This window comes from Silene latifolia, chromosome X (assembly GCF_048544455.1).
Source record: "Silene latifolia isolate original U9 population chromosome X, ASM4854445v1, whole genome shotgun sequence".
Lineage (NCBI taxonomy): Eukaryota > Viridiplantae > Streptophyta > Magnoliopsida > Caryophyllales > Caryophyllaceae > Silene > Silene latifolia.
The window spans coordinates 99,476,268-99,492,789 of record NC_133537.1 but is presented as its reverse complement, the minus strand read 5'-3'; the positions used below and the strand labels follow the sequence as shown (position 1 = coordinate 99,492,789).

Sequence of the window (16,522 nt, the reverse complement as noted above, 5' to 3'; positions counted from 1 at the left end):
TGAATTGCTAGGGTATTTATGGGGTATCCTCTCTTAAAGCTAGTTTCTAATCTCCGATGAGTACTCCGGCCATTCATGTTGTAAGGTATTCCTTGCCACCATCACCAAATCAAAATGAATTGATTTGATGGCATTTGACTGACTTTTTAATCAGTTCAAATTATATCGTATTTTAATCCACAATCATCAATCCATCCTCGGAATTGGTCGCCTGAGCGCGTTTCCGCTGGAATTAAACGTCACGAGTAACTGATTCTTTTAAACATCGATGACAAATACCTGGACAATCGTCCAAGGTGTATGGTGAAGTTGCTGATAGGGAGGACAGGAGATATGTGGGCATGCTTACGGAGGATGGAGAGAGAGAGAGAGAGAGAGAGAGAGAGAGAGAGAGAGAGAGAGAGGGAGGGAGGGAGGAGTGGTGGTTAGTGACATGGTGCGAGAGAGGAGTTGGGGTGAGTGATTTTTTAAGGGGAATGAAGGGAGGTGACTCGTTAAGGAGGTAGTCGTCACCCTACCTAGTGTGTTGGTCAATAGTATGGACAATAGACAATAGTATGGTTTATTTTGGGTTAAAATAAAGTTCGGATTACAATTAAAAGACGGTCAATAGTATGGATTATTGTTAATTAATCCTAAAAAAAAGTAACAATTTTTAGGCTGTCACACTCGGTTGACAAAATAGCGTAAAAATCATTATAAAGCAAAAGTGAGATCTTTCAGCTTTGAGTTTTCAGGAGAAAAAGGTGGTAATAGGATTTGGCTAAAATGAATAACTGGACATAAAACTGGTATAAGAAATTACATCAACCCAATCAGGAAAACGATCTTTTAAATTTCTTGTTGCATCCATCAGATGTTGGTCTAATGCAGCAACTTCCACTCTTAGAGGTTCTGTGCTGTTTGCCTGCAACACACCATTTTTCCTAGTTAGTAACCACTCTTACGAAACCCTCTTAATTCTCCGATATAAGCAAGGAAATTGCCAATCAACGTAATTTAAAACAATCCTGATCATACCACGAAATCATGTGCCACGCTCATCTATGTCATTCCGCCTCTTTATTTTTAGGGTCATAGCTATCTCCAACACGACACTCAAGGATATAAGTACATAATCGTATCAAGCCCTAATTAATCTGACAATTTTGGCCCTATACAAGCAAAGATAGAATGGAAGCCCAGAGCCTATTTTACGCGTTCAGTATGATTTTTTTACGATATAAAGCCTTACATTTCAAAAAAAAAGAAAAAAAAACCCCACTACTTTAAAAACACTAAATTCCCATAAACGTATGGGAAATCCTTTTTCAAGACAGTTTCACTATGTTTAAATATTGAGTTATGGCGAGTCCATGCTTGGATACGTACCCAAGTCCAAGTAAGTATCTCAGACAATGGTTTTGTCCTTTGAGGAAGGACGTCACTTTTGTACTATCCTTTTTCAAGTCAGTTTCACTATGTTTCACTATGTTTAAATATTGAGTTATGGCGAGGAGAAAGATATTGATGCAACGTGGGATAAATTGGAGCATGTTGTAAAGGATTTGGCGAGGGAGGTGTTAGGGGAATCTAAAGGGAATAGACCATCAAGTAAGGACACATTTTGGTGGAACGATATGGTGAGACAAGCGCGATAAAGACTAAACGTGAATGCTATAAGGTTCTGGGGGCATGCATGAGTGATGAGAACTTTCAAAAGCACAAGGAGACTAGATGAGCCGCTAAAAAGGCCGTACGGGATGCGAGGGCAAAAGTTAACCAAGAAGTGTATGCCAGGTTGGACACGAGAGAAGGATATCTATAGACTGGCTCGCATAAGAGACCGAAAGACGAGAGATATTGGGAGAGTTAGGTGTGTGAAAGATATGAACGACAAGGTTCTGGTTCAGGATAACGAAATAAAGGCTAGATGGAGTTCTTACTTTGATAATTTATTCAATGGACATCAGGAACAAGGTTTTGGGGATGTAGAGGTAACACCAAGCATGGTTAATCGGGAATTTGTTTGTAGAATACAAAAGAGTGAAGTTAGAAAGGCGTTAAAGAAGATGGGGTCAAAGAAAGCAGAGGGACCGGATGGTATACCCATAGAAGTTTGGAGGTGCTTCGGGGAGAAAGGGATCGAATGGGTAACCATGCTCTAACAAGATTTGGAGGAGCAACAAGATGCCATCGGCTTGGAGGAGAAGCACTCTTGTCCCTTTGTACAAGAACAAATGTGATGTTCAAGAGTGTTCCAATTATCGGGGAATTAAACTTATGAGTCATACGATAAAGTTATGGGAGCGGGTAATCGAGCAAAGGCTTAGGAGATGTGTAGACATCTCGGAAAACCAATTTGGATTTATGCCCGGGAGATCGACTATGGATGCGATTTTTATCATGAGACAGTTGATGGAATACCATCGGGACAAGAAGAAGGAATTACATATGGTTTTTATTGACTTGGAAAAGGCATATGATAGGGTACCAAGAGAAGTACTTTGGTGGGCTTTGGCGAGAAAGGGTGTGTCGCGAAAATATATTGACCTCATAAAGGACGTATGAGGGGGCTAGTGCTGTTGGGAGAACGGAAGAATTTCCTATTACCATCGGGGTGCATCAAGGTTCCGCACTTAGTCTTTTTCTCTTTGCTATAGTTATGGATGAGTTGATAAGGGATATTCAGGGCGACATCCCTTGGTGTATGATGTTTGCTGATGATATTGTGTTGATTGATGAGACAAAAGAGGGGATGGAGAGAAAGTTGGAATTGTGGAGGCAGACTTTAGAGACTCGTGGGTTGGCTGAGCAGGAGTAAGACTGAGTATTTGAGGTGTCAGTTCACTAAGGTGGCGGGGTTGAGATCGACAGAGGCGGGGAGTATTATTTTCGATGGGAATGTTGTTGAGGGTTCGGATTTATTCAGATATCTAGGATCTATTATTCAAAAAGATGAGGAGTTAGACGGAGATGTGGCTCACAGAATTAAAGCGGGATGGTTGAAATGGAAGAGTGCTTCAGGGTTTCTATGCGAGAAAGATATGCCCCAAAGATTAAAGGGAAAATTTTATCGCACGGTAATTAGGCCTGTCCTACTTTACGGCTCCGAGTGTTGGGCCGTGAAGCATTGTCAAATTCAAAAGATGAGTGTGGCGGAGATGCGCATGTTGAGGTGGATGTGCGGACATACAAGGAAAGATCGGTTAAGGAATGAGGTGATTAGAGAAAAGGTAAAAGTGGCGCCAATAGAGGACAAGATGATGGAAAACCGACTAAGATGGTTTGGCCATGTGAGAAGGAGACCTATGGACGCACCAGTTAGGAGGCTGGAGACTTGGAGAACAGAAAAGGTCCCTAGAGGCAGAGGAAGACCGAGACAGACATAGACATGGTTGAGAGTGTAGAGCACGATATGAGAGTTCTGGGGCTTGAGGAGAGTATGGTGACGGAGAGGGTACAATGGAGGGAAAGGATACATGTGGATTTTTAGTATTTGATGTTTTTTGACAGATTTAGTGTTTTTTTATTTAATTTAAAAAAATTAAATTATCTATTCTTCTCTCCTTTATTACATTTTTTCACCAACCACTTTCTTATAGATTTTACCTGGTTCATTCCGGATCCTTAACTCTATTTCGGTTTTTAAAAATCGTTTTAATCTTTTCTTTCGATTTAAATTTTAAGTTTTTATAAAAGAAAGACGGAATTCGATTTTAAAACCCCTAAGTTTACCTTGACTTTCCATTACATTTTCGTTCTTCCTTTTTGTTTTTCATCTTCCCTTTTTTTATTCGTATTTTGAGGCGTGCGTTCACCCATGGACGGTTCGAAAGGATGATTCATGTCAGCCGACCCCAAATCATTTTGGGATTAAGGCTCTGATGTTGTTGTTGTTGTTGTTGTTGTTGTTGATACTTGGTTAAAACAATAAATGGAGAAGACATCATCATATAAATATATGGGTTAGACGTAAAGACAAAAGCTTTACCTCCAACCAGAAAACCCATTTTTCATCGCTAGCACCACTGAGTCTACATATGTATGAAGGAGGGCTACCTCCAAGTACCTCCGGAGCTGTAGCATAATTAAAAACGACAATATTAAAGTTAAATAACAATATGTTCTGGAAGGTAAAGCCTTAAAATATCACCTGGTAATGTGTTGTCAGCAAAAGACCAGCCAGATAAGGGACCAGTGACATTGAGAACAGTTACCCAAACCTCTTTTAGAGACCTGGAGAAGACAGTAAACGCAAAACCTCATGTTAGGAACAAAGGACCAACACGAGCAACATAATGCAAACTAGTCATGAATTTTGTAACTAATAAATCTAGATTTACTGCAGATGCTTCACAAAAAAAAAACGACATAATGAATCAAATAAACAGTAAGCTCAGCCTGCATTCATTTAACTCTGAGCCTCACGCACTTGTTTGTGAAACTAACACGTTAATTACAGAATTATACGAGGACTACATGATTGATTGGATTGGTCTCACATGTGAGACCGTCTCGTCTCATACAATACCCACTACAAAGCTTATTATAATGAGTTGGATGTCATGAACAAACTGCAATGCAAAGAAAACCTGCAATCGCAGATACAAATCTGGACTAAATAGCCATCATCACTATAAAGTACCGTCACATATCTTATCTATCCTTCATGACTCACCAAGTCACAAATATATTTGGAGTTCTGTGCTCACCCTAAATTGAGTTCCAGGTGCACTTTGCGGTTGCCAGAATCAGAAAACTTTTCTTGCTTGACAGTAGACAGGTATGGAAATGATTCATACTGCAGCAGAACATTGTCATGTCTGGCTGGGAACTTCAAACTTCTTGAAAATAAAAATGAGACTGGGAAAACTGCCTGTGGAAAAGCAATACCTCAAATTATCAATTAAATGAAAACAGGCAATGTATAGCAAACACAAACACCAAAAAGTTACTATTCGAAAAGAGGCCCATGTGGGGAAAAGCCAAAAAGTTGAAATTCTGAAGGTACGCTATCTTTTTTTTTCTTTTTTTGAGAAAAATAAGAGGCCCATGTGGGGAAAAGCCAAAAAGTTGAAAGAGGCCACTTAAGTTAAATTTCTGCTAGGCTGCAAGCAGTCGGAGCCTTTGAAATCTATGTGCTTAACTAGTTAGCTGAGCCCTGGTCCGTGTGGCCGTGTAAAAGAAGCGTGGACACATCACACTCCAAATAAATTTTTACTATTCGAAAAAGACGTGCAGATGTCCATTACAAAGCATGTGACCCCGTGGTATTAAATCTCACTTTTAGAATTGATCTCAGAATCACTCGCCATGGCCAAATCCGGTCATTGCGGCGCAAATGCGCCCAATATTGCATCTAAATGCAATCTTGCAACCATCAAAACCTTGAAACCTTGGGTATGATGCAGATTCACAGACGAGACATAATTGCATGCAAGCGATAGATGAACTGTAGTCAGCACATAGATACACCAAGGAATTTGCAACGACAGGATTAATGGCTCCTAACTACATTTATGGGTAACTCTGACAATAAACACGGAAAACCAGTAAGATTGCCTAAATATACTTCCTCCGTCCAGCATTATGTATCGACCTTGGAAAATGGACAGAAATAGGGGGTCAAAAATATATATAATCAGATACGGACTTGTATTAAGGGGGTGTAGGGAATAGAGGAATTTGAAAGGAAAGGGAGGAGAGGGCAATGGAAGGATGTAATTTCCTCTGTTTGGTTAGCAAAATGGATCCCTCTGTTCCCTTCTACAAGCCAAATTCTATACTTCCAACAAAGACGAGATTTGGACAGAAAACTGACTCCTTCCATTCCCCCTCCCCTCCCCTTCCCTATTTCTCCCTCTCCTTCCTTTCCCTCCTCTTTTGGGATCCGAACAAGGCCTAAATGAATTACGAAGTATCATTTTACACTTTCCATACCTTAAGGATGTGGAAGAACCAAATTGGTGTATTGACAATTAATTTAGGACCACTCTAATTGGTATACGATACAAATAATATTGCATTTCTAAGTTCTAACATGGTAGATTACTCAATAAACTGTATATTAAGGATGGACTAAAATTTCAAATTTCTGACAAAAAAACATTTACATGAATAGAAATATAACGTTGATGCAGAACAAAAGAGTTAGAGAAGCTAACGGAAATAAAGAAACTAAAAAGTCTAAACAATAGGTGGAGCTAAATAACTTACGAGCCATCTATCTTTTGTAGTCTCGTAAGAATATTCAGGACTAACTTTCAGGTGTTCCGCAGCCTCATGAGCATGGTTGAAAAGAAAAGGCAAATAATTGGAATCCACCACAGTAAATTCATAGCTTGAGCCCAGAATCTCCGTAGAATCTGTTGGAAGTAAGCAAGCATTTAATTGGATTGTTTGACATGGTGAATACATCAATGCAAGGATTGGGGAAACAACATTAAGAAAAGACCGCAAATGCCAAATACCTAGGTAGAGGTTTAGAACACACTCATGAGATATATTGTTTCCAAGTTCAGATTAATACCTGCAGTTAAGATTGTATGCTGCAGTAAAATCCTTTTAGGTGCATCAACGCTATAGGGGAAGAACCTTGATGAAAGTGCCAGGAAAATCACACTACAATGAACCAAAAATTGCACCGTAATGGATCTGGCTAACCATCCACTGATAACTGGCACCAAAGGACCCAAACACCAACCAGTTATAACACCAATTAGTGCTGCCACTATAATATCCTGCACAAAATATCCTGCAAAATGGTCATTCGATCAAAATCGCATGTCGACAAGAGACAACTACAAAAATAACTGTATTTGAAGGAGTGCACAAAAACTATGGAAACATAAATATCACCAGCTACATAGAAGTACAACGTAAGAAAGTCAATATAGCAAAACAAAACAAAACTCGTTTAGATAGGTACAAATTAATTATGTCCTAATGAGATAAAGGCAACAGAGGTGAAACTTTTTCAAAACAGAAAGACAAGCCAGACCTCATGATCTCCGTGAACACCTAAATGGAATAATGTCTATCACCAAATTCTTTTCCATTCCGAAACACAAGAATCCCACAACCACCTTTCAAAACAGGCCACTCTACTACATCAAATCTTATTCCCTTCCAAAACCAGAGCAAATATGCTTAAGAATGGTTCCCACAAGAATCTAACCAACAATCTTTCAACACAGCCATCTAAGTAGCAACATGACAAATGACTGTTCAGAGAACCAAATCATAAACCCTAAAATCCTTGAAACACAGTCAAGTAAGGTAGTGTCTAACTTTTGCTAATTAATACCCCCTAGGTTGTCGCATGCAACTCCAAAAGTCTAGAGTGGTATGCTACCTGAAGAAGGGCAGTGATAAGGTTTTAAGAGCATAAAAAAAACTAAGAGACAGGTATCTAAGAAGAAATTGAGAAAAGATGGATGTGTGGCTCCAGATACAATAACCCATTTGCACTATCTTTCAGTTCATTCAACGGACAGCAACCTAGCATAGCATAATGTCAAACAAGTCTACCTAGATACTTTCCAACTCCAACCACTCCAGCACGGGTTAGATGAAACTTGTACAAGTGCATTGAACCTAAAAGCCTAACTAAACATAACTGTCGAAATTTTTAATTCCATCTTTGGAAGAACTAAGAGCACATCGTCTGACAGCCAAATGGATCTATATAAAAACTTACCAAAAGGAGGTGGAACAGAGCCCATCATGCCCATCTTCTCAATTAAAAATTGTATGAGAAACCCACCAAAATGTACCGAAAATGTCATGCATGGTAGCAAAGGAAATATATAGACTACCACTGACCTACATGACAATGTCAAATATCAGGCCAACATTCTATCATACATTCATACTATTCATATCCACACTTATACTAACTGAAATCAAACACATTTGACCTTAAAGATTGGCTATTGGTGCAGAGCAATTGACTACACATCCATGCCAACAACATAGAAACTGCAGTAAAAAGGGTCAAGAAGCCCCCACCAAGCCCGGCAAGAAGGAAAACCTGAAAGAAACATGTGTAAATTGAGGATTCACAAGGTAATAACTCAAATGATAATAAGCAGCGGTAACTGCAACGCATACCAAAGTTAGCAGAGCATAATAACCAAATGCTCCCCAAAACCTTGCTCTATCGGCCAGTCCCTGCACCATTTTACCACATTAGCAAAGCAAACAATATATACAGATAACAAAACAAGTTTGTGCCAAATTCAGAAACATTCCAATTTCCAAACAGAAATCTATAAAAATAACTTAGCCAATGATTGGGTCATAGAACTGTTGTATTAGCGTTCTTGGCTTCTTGCCAATAAACTTAAACGAAAAGTCAAAAGGCAGTACTTAATCACAAGTATCAACCGTTTAATATTGAATGACTAGAGGAGTTTTCCAAATGCTCTCCATTATTTAATACACAAAGGGTTTTGAACAAAAAGTCAATCATGTTTTTCTACAATACGCACTATGTATCATAGACATTCCTTTCCTAATGTTGAAATGACAAATCATACAGCAGAAAAACTCAAACAGCTGGTAAGAAAACTAGGAAATTGCAGAGCCATTGTCAGATATATTTAGATAAACGTGAGCCCTATACAGCAAACTTTGTTTTTTGGGCACTTTCCATATCATAAAAGAGCCAATATGTCATAAATTCCAAAGTAAGTGAAAAAAAAGAGCAACAAATGATGGAAGTTAGATCACTTCTATATACATAAGTTATAAGAGAAGGATGAATAGTGAACCTCTTGTGACTTTTTGTGAACTGACACATCTTGCGAAAGATTAAAGTTTCTGAATAGATATCTTGGAAGCAAAAGGCCAACAACAGAGCAAGGGACAAACATCAGAAACGCCAAGTAAGGATTAGCGAACCTGCAGATTAACTAGTTAAGAAGCTGCATGAAATGAAGGGGGGGAAAAGGGGGGAGAGAAAGACAAGTGAGAAAACAATGGGTCTTTTACCCAAATAACCATCCTGACAAAACTATTTTCCAAGATAACCATTTTGTATAATTATTTTCCAAAATAGCAATGATCAAACCTTAATTAAATGGTGTTTTTCCTTCTTTTTCTTCTCAAAAATTCTATTCAACCAGCTCTTGCCCTTTCTCCTCCACTTAGATCAGTTAGTCATGTAACAATAGATGCAATGATAAAAAATAATTTGGTACGTAGATGCAATGATACTTGTAAAAAAAATTATTTTTAGCAACTCGGACTCGTATAAGTTGTAATAGGTGTAATTTCTCTCCAGACCTTCATTATCTCTCGACCTTATTATCTCCCATGATTGTCCTAGAGATTTGATGATGAATAATCGCAAAAGATGAACGAAAATGTCGAGAGTGTATCTGTCTAAATTTGAATCGATGTGTTAAGTCAATCTATTTGTGGAAGTCATAAAATCCGTAAATCTTGACATGTTATCCAAAATGACTAGCCTGAAACAACCCATAAATTGAATACGAATAATAAGTTATTCTCTCTAACCGGATTCAACCTGTAAATTTAAATTGAATCATAAGCGATTAACTTTATGCCGTAATAAGTGACAAGAATCATAAGTAACTGGATGTGTTAATTGGTACTCAAGCAAGAGGGGCTATGGAAACCGACAAAGGGAAAAAGAAAGACTTGTTCAACAAGAGGTGGGTTTTGCTGTGTAATGATTTTTTCCTTTCATTTTGTGTTTTATCAAAATTATGGTTAGTTTGGTAAATAGTTTAGTTGAACAGTTATTTTGGAGAATAATTTCGTTACAATGGTTATTTTGGTAAAAGACCCGAAAACAATAGCATAAAAATTAAATGAGTAACAAGTGACCACCCAAATCCAAGGAAGACATAAAACAGCAGCGCAGATGGAAAAAGGAAGTTACAAGAAATTTCAAAAAAAATAAGGAATACGATGATTTTTCATGTTTCCTTCGAGTTTAAAATATCAAAAGATTAAAAGGCCTCATCGAAATGAAGATCTAAAGATACGAAATACTTGCTACTTTGACATGCTAAAATGGTCAAGCAAAAACAGATCAAGCAGTTCCGAGGCCCCTTCCCCTCAGCCTGTTTGGGTATGCTGTCAAATTGGCTTGATCGTTAAAAAAGAATAATATAAGTTGCCATCACAATAGACAGCTTACTTCCCTCTCATATAACAAATTACCAGAATACCAGTTACTGCCCTCATTTTGCAATCATGGTCAAAAGGTACACACTCCAATCGTAAATAAAATGAATGCTGAATATATTTAAGATTAAGGCAAATCACAGACTGAGAAACCTTGAAATCCCTAAAAGGCAGTACCCAAAGTTAATACTAACAATTTATAGCCATAGTCCTAAGACTCGTAACATACAGATACATAGTAAACAAACAAAATGATGGCCTCATACCAGTTCATCGCATGACTCGAGAAAAGCAATCTTAAGATCGCAAAAAGCACTGGAAGAACAACTCCCATTATGATTGCAATGAAGTGATTCAACATTCCTGTAAAATGCCAGTATTTAGAATCATATCAGAAAATAACCCATACTGCCATACATCCGACAAATTACACACGACATTTGTAACAATTTTATTCAAAAAATAGGTGAAATTATAAATATTCCCACGATTCAAACTTCAAATTAAACGTAGGACTACCAGTAGCCATTTACCTTTCAACAAGTCAATATATGTTGCAAGAAAAGAACAAAGTCCATTATCTGGGAAATGGAAGATGAATGGAAGAAGAAGAAAGATAACAATCGGAAAACTATGGAGAACTGCAGCTACCCTTTGTCGATAAATGACCTAACAACCAGAACGAAAGCAACGAGTCATTTGGAAGTTGAATATCATCAGCTACACAACTATAAGTGAACATATAGATATTAGTGAAAATTAACCACCGAGCTATAGTTTACCATGAACCATGTCATATAGTCGAAGAAAATGGTCCGCTCCTCATGTGGGTCCTGACCAGCAGATTTGAGAAACTGGCGGTCACTTGAATTCATTAACAAAGGGGAACTTGCAAAGGCCTTTACTACACTGAACAGATTGTCTCCACGTGCTTGTATGCTTCCAGGTCTGATACCAATATCACACAAGTAAAGAGCAGCAGCATCAAAGTAATCTCAAACTCAGTTTCAGAACAAAAAAAAAAAGAGTATGTACCAAGGTAGCAATACAATGCATACAATAGTCTTTCCAGTGTATCATAGGAAGTGTGATAGAAGTAGCCACCAAGGAGGTAGATTACATCAAGTCCAGGAATATTGCCAAAATCTTGTGCAAATATTCTGTAATCAGTGTCACCAGGAACAAAACCAAAAACATCCTGCATAAAAATGTTTGGTGACTCTTGTCAGTTTAACCTTGGTACGTCACAAGAGCCAAATTGCAAAAAGTACTCCCAAGTCCCAATACAATAAGCAACATGAGCTTCAAGCATTTATCATGCCATTAATTATGAATGAGGATCAGTAATCAATTCTGCATGATTCCAATTTTAAAAGCAGAGGAAGAACTGCGCAAAAACCTACAATTTTCTCACAAGAAGGTTGGTGGTTGACCTATTTGGCCTTAACAAAAACTTCAATTCTTTAAATGGTAGGGAGAACAAAGGCAGCAAGGCAGCATAGCTGCTGAGAGTTTTATAGATAGTAACAGTTGTGCCACAAGTCCACAACCTAGAAACCTAGATGAAGAGGCAATGAAATTTTTTATCTACCTGAGCGCTGCTCTGGGCCATAGGATATACAGCCGACTCAGCATATACGAGAGAAGGCCAGGATCCAGGTCCAGATTGGCAGACTACATCTGTAAATGGGAGGAACAATGTAAGCTTTCCAGTAACAGTAAAGGATAAGGAAAATGTATATTGAACAATTGAAGTGGAAAGAAAAAGAAACAATACTGCCTAGACAGAACCATATAAGAGAGAAACTAGAGAGACAGGAAAAAAAAAAAAAAAAAAAAAAAAAAAGTTGCCCAACCATTACATATAGCATATAATGATGACAATGAGGCAACGCACGTGAAGGGTTCACATACCAGGGGTATCTCAAAAACGTCATACAACACCACAAACTTCTATCATGAGTCACCAGTATGAATATTATACCAGCCAGCTAAGCACATGATACCTACGCATCAAAAAGAGCTCCAATCTAACTATAGCCACGGCCACCAAGTTAAGCAACTTATTTAAATTGGTAAGAGTTGCTAGACTGCAAATCAAGGGATAAAGAAAATGTGCACCTGTATATGGTGCCGTGTTTTTGTAGAATACTGATCTAAGATATTTATTAGTAATGGCCATCAAGATCACTTAAAGTTTGGGAAAATACACTGATTCATTATAAACGGACACTCAACAGGAGCACACTCTTATGATCTTATTGCGTTATAGCCTTATAGGTGGTTTTGAAGCGGTATAAATTATGATTGAGCTACCACAATTTTTTCATGGGTAAGTTATAATACTAATCAAGGGACATTAAGGGGTGATGGCCATAAACAAAATGACACCCTGGAAACAACACCCAAAAAACGACGCCAAAATACGCAGTGAGATAGATAATTCCGCTCTCTAACTATCATGCATAATCTTATCTACAAATAAAAATGAGGGAAATAAGAGAGAAAAGACAAGTCTCTGTTTGGGTGAAGCATATGGCTCCAAATGTATAATAGCTTCAAAAAAATAAAACTTGAACTCTTGATATGAAGAGGCAACATCATCACAAATACGATTGTTCTTTCAATCCAAGTACACCGCCCAATAGCCAAAGGAATAATCTTCCAAACTTCGGCAACCCAACCTTTTTTTATTCTTCTCTTCCAGTACACACTACATCTTTCGCCTTTCAAGGATGAACTACCACATTTTTAGCGAGGAGGAGAATAAAGTGAAAAGCATTTACACATAATACATAAACCTGACTCTAAAATTACGAATAAAAATGATTTGCAAAAGATATAATCAGTAAAATCTATCCATCATTAACCAACATAGTCAGCATCATACCAGGTCCGCCACTACCAGAAGCTTCAATGTTTATGAAAGCTCCAATCGTATCCCGCCATCTATGAGTAGTGATGAAGCCATGTGAGCCCTGGACGATTTTACAAATTGAAACAAATGAGAATCACGTGTATTTACAAAGATGGCTCCGAAGAAACAACTAGCTTAAGAAGCAGCAAAATATAAGGGATGTCTGGTACAACATCTTAATGATGCATGTCTATAAGCATGTAAGCGATGAAGATAACAAGTAACAACCGTGATACTACAATTTATAGCATGGCCACTAAAACTAACATAGCAATTATAATCATCTAGATAATGGGAAATGACAGGACATTGAAGTTTGAGCTTACCAACATAAAGAGTTCTTCAGCTCCGTTAAATAGGAATATGATCGGTTGAGGAGGAATCCAAGCAGAATCGACTATTAGTCTTGCTAACTCTAGCATCGATGCTGTAATAAACTAACATTAATAATTTAGTCTATGTACTTAATTAATGTAAATATGATAAATAATTAAATATACATTTGAGTGTTTTTTGCCTACACCCCATCTTTCAAGAATATGACTGGAAATATACTAAGCGCCTAGTTGGAAAAGCTTTAAAAAAAATCAACAGAAAGACGTACCAACACAAGAACCACAGTCTGCAGCTCCAGGAGAGCTAAGAGCACTATCAAAATGGCCATTTACCAAAACTGAAGCATCATTTTCCGTAGAATTTACAGATGCTATTCTATAAAAACGAAAGAGTAAAAGTCAAAAATTAATACTGCGGGACTTGATAACTTAGATACCAATTTGCATGTAATGACTCACGAGTCACGATGAGCAAATATACAAATATACCTCATGACGACATTGGAGTGAGCCCTATAAGCCAGAGATATGCTGTGACCTAGAAACATCATGTTGAAAGACCCATTAATCATACTTTCTTCAACCTCAATCCTGCAAAAAATTAACTTATCAGCATATTGAGTCCCGAAAATAGATGAATGGAACAAATGAGCTCAAATTAAGACAATAAGGGTTCACGGAATCGGTAGAAACATGGACACCAGGATGTACAAATCTCAACGGGTCAAGATATGATGAAAAATACATCTAGACTTCCCTAAGCCCTTGATACTCGCTATCGGTGAGATTTATAATTGTTAATTGCCTATGAGTAAAGAGCATGATATCTTACCAACAAGAAGTACAAATCTCGACTGGTCGAGAGGACAGTCATGACAAGAATGTTACACTAAGGTTGTACAACACTGAGCTACTTCCAACAGAAATGAGCAGTTTCAAGAAATATCTTGTCTCTATATTTACCAAAGCCAGCAAATTTTCTTTACAGCAGATTTAAGAACAAATGGGGATCAACAGAATTTGCTAAGTGCGAACATCTACTTTTACTCCGGTCCCCAAAAAATAGAGCGAAACAATGCTGCCCGCGAAACAGAGATTGTTCAAATTGGTTATGGGATCATTTTTTTGTTAAGAAAAATTGATTGAGAAGCACAGAGATAACAATTAAGTCACCCTTTAGGCTTTAACCCAATATAAGCAACAATTACAAATGATTGGAGAGAGCAGGCAATTATCAGTCCCGCGAATAAAAATGATCTCATTTTGCATGTAATCGCTCCACCTTTCCTATCATTCATTACTACCCAAACAATTACATGTATTTGGCAGGCAGTACAATTTACAGAAATTTCACTCTCAAAACGAATTCAATTGCATATGCCATAGTCCGAAATCTCATCCTACTAAAACCAGTCGAAATGCATAAATAAATAAATAAACCAACAAACAACAAATTGTATTAGAAAAAAAGTAGAGAAACAATTAACCAACCTATAATTAGAATTAGCTCGATTTTTCAAAAACTCAAGTTGGCCTTTAATATAATCAGCTGCTTGTCTCAATCCTGGACGTCCCTCCTATCAATGACAATACAGATACCAAACTAATCAGACAAAAAAATTCGTTCATCTCAAAATTATCTTCCTACATTTTCCCTTTCCAATACAAAGATTTCGGCGTAAACTTAATCTCGGTTTCCCATTTTTCACAATTCAATTACAATTGGGTTCCGTGTAAAATGGACGATGACTTTGAAATGGAGGGAGTAATTACATGACGACCATCAATATCTTTGGTCAAAACATGAAGATGTTGAAGAGCACGAGCTTCGGAGAATTTATCGAGAGGAGCGTTAATACCGAGAGGAGTAATAAACTTCAAGTGAAGAACAGAGTAAACGAGTAACGCCATTAATCCATACATTAGAGCTAGTGATAATAGTAATTTAATTGCGGCACCATCTCCAGGCTTTAATTTAAACATCGCCATTGATGAGCAGGATTGAAGAAATCGGATTGGAAAGATAGGGGAAGAAGAAGAAGAAGAAGAAGAAGAAGAAACCCTAGGAGATAGAGAAAAGAGAAGACCAAACGAAAATGATGAGAAGAGTGATTGATTAGTTGGTAATCTCAGCTTTGGTCTTTACTTTGACGCTAATCCCGTCAAAATCTCAGACACTTCACAAAAAGAGAACAATGGGGACTACGCGTGTCTTCCCACTCACCTCTCAACGATGATTTTATGAGAGGAAACGATATCCGTCATGAGCAGTTCGCGACGATTTCCCGTCTTCAATGAGATTTTGTGTGGTAATCTAGGGATGGTGGGAAGTGTGTGTTGTTTTTAAACAGTCGTCAGGACTCGTCACTTGAGAAGAGACGTATAAGTCAGACATGGACATCGTCACATTTTATGTCGCACCCCATTTCCCTTGTTCACAAATTATTCACAAATAAATTATTCACAAATTCTAACTTGGAGGGACGGTTTCTCAGGACATTAGCAATAGAGGTTTATCAAGAGGTTTGTAGGATGACATGTCCATTTTTTTAGAGGTTTGTCTACAAACCTTCTATTGTTGGTGATGAGGGTTGAGGTTCATGGATGAAAGGGGTTACAAATTAGTATCCAGGTTTGTGGAGAGAGAATGTGAGGGAATAAATAGTATAGTGGGCCATGGTATGAACCTTGAAGAGGTTTATCTATTGTTGGTATGAGGTTTGTGCGTAAATGAGTTTGCATATTATCTTATGTGGCATGAGAACAAACATATTGAAGGTTTGTCTATTGCTAATGCCCTTACTACAATCCGTCTCATTGTAGACGACGCTGGGGACGTCTTAAAACAAATGGAGGTTTAGTGCAACATAGGAAAATGAGGTCCCAAATATAAATGCATAAGTCTATTATAGTTCGATGTTTGTATTGAATTTCATTAATATAGCTTGTAATCCGGTGACCAAAAGCGGAGGCCTGGTTCCCACGCCCGTGGCCTTAGACACCCCTAACGGACACTATCCGTCTAAAGCAGTAGACGGATACTGGCTCTCACAAAATGCAAGTGGGAGGATAAGTGAGGGTATCCATTTCCCACTCACTTGCACTACTCACTCTCATTTTGTGAGAGGGA

General features: G+C 37.9%; 1 protein-coding gene across 2 annotated transcripts; it reads right to left on the bottom strand.

The window, feature by feature from the left end:
- Positions 1-546: 546 nt before the first annotated feature.
- On the bottom strand, positions 547-15,521 carry LOC141623484 (uncharacterized). 2 transcript variants are annotated; one of them, XM_074439587.1, is made up of 21 exons: positions 15,166-15,521; positions 14,884-14,969; positions 13,882-13,983; positions 13,662-13,768; positions 13,384-13,484; positions 13,031-13,118; positions 11,732-11,820; positions 11,199-11,338; positions 10,923-11,088; positions 10,674-10,809; positions 10,407-10,503; positions 8,757-8,886; positions 8,095-8,154; positions 7,902-8,014; positions 7,682-7,806; positions 6,512-6,736; positions 6,199-6,347; positions 4,695-4,858; positions 4,136-4,218; positions 3,974-4,059; positions 547-907 (listed from the first exon to the last, which is right to left on the bottom strand). In XM_074439587.1, exons 1-21 carry the CDS (start codon positions 15,379-15,381, stop codon positions 764-766), a joined length of 2,607 nt encoding a protein of 868 aa, XP_074295688.1. In that variant the 5' UTR covers positions 15,382-15,521; the 3' UTR covers positions 547-763. The 2 variants fall into 2 exon arrangements, 1 of the variants encoding a protein (XP_074295688.1); XR_012533410.1 differs by lacking the exon at positions 547-907 and having other exon boundaries at positions 3,969-4,059; positions 4,661-4,858; positions 15,166-15,482.
- Between the last annotated feature and the right edge of the window lie 1,001 nt (positions 15,522-16,522).

Coding starts and splice junctions, on each gene's coding strand:
- LOC141623484 (XM_074439587.1), bottom strand. CDS start 15,381: ATGGCGATGTTTAAATTAAAGCCTGGAGATGGTGCCGCAATTAAATTA. Junction 11,821..13,030: donor TTCTGGTAGTGGCGGACCTG/GTATGATGCTGA, acceptor TCCCATTTACAG/ATGTAGTCTGCCAATCTGGA. Junction 7,807..7,901: donor ACCAATAGCCAATCTTTAAG/GTCAAATGTGTT, acceptor ATTGTCATGTAG/GTCAGTGGTAGTCTATATAT.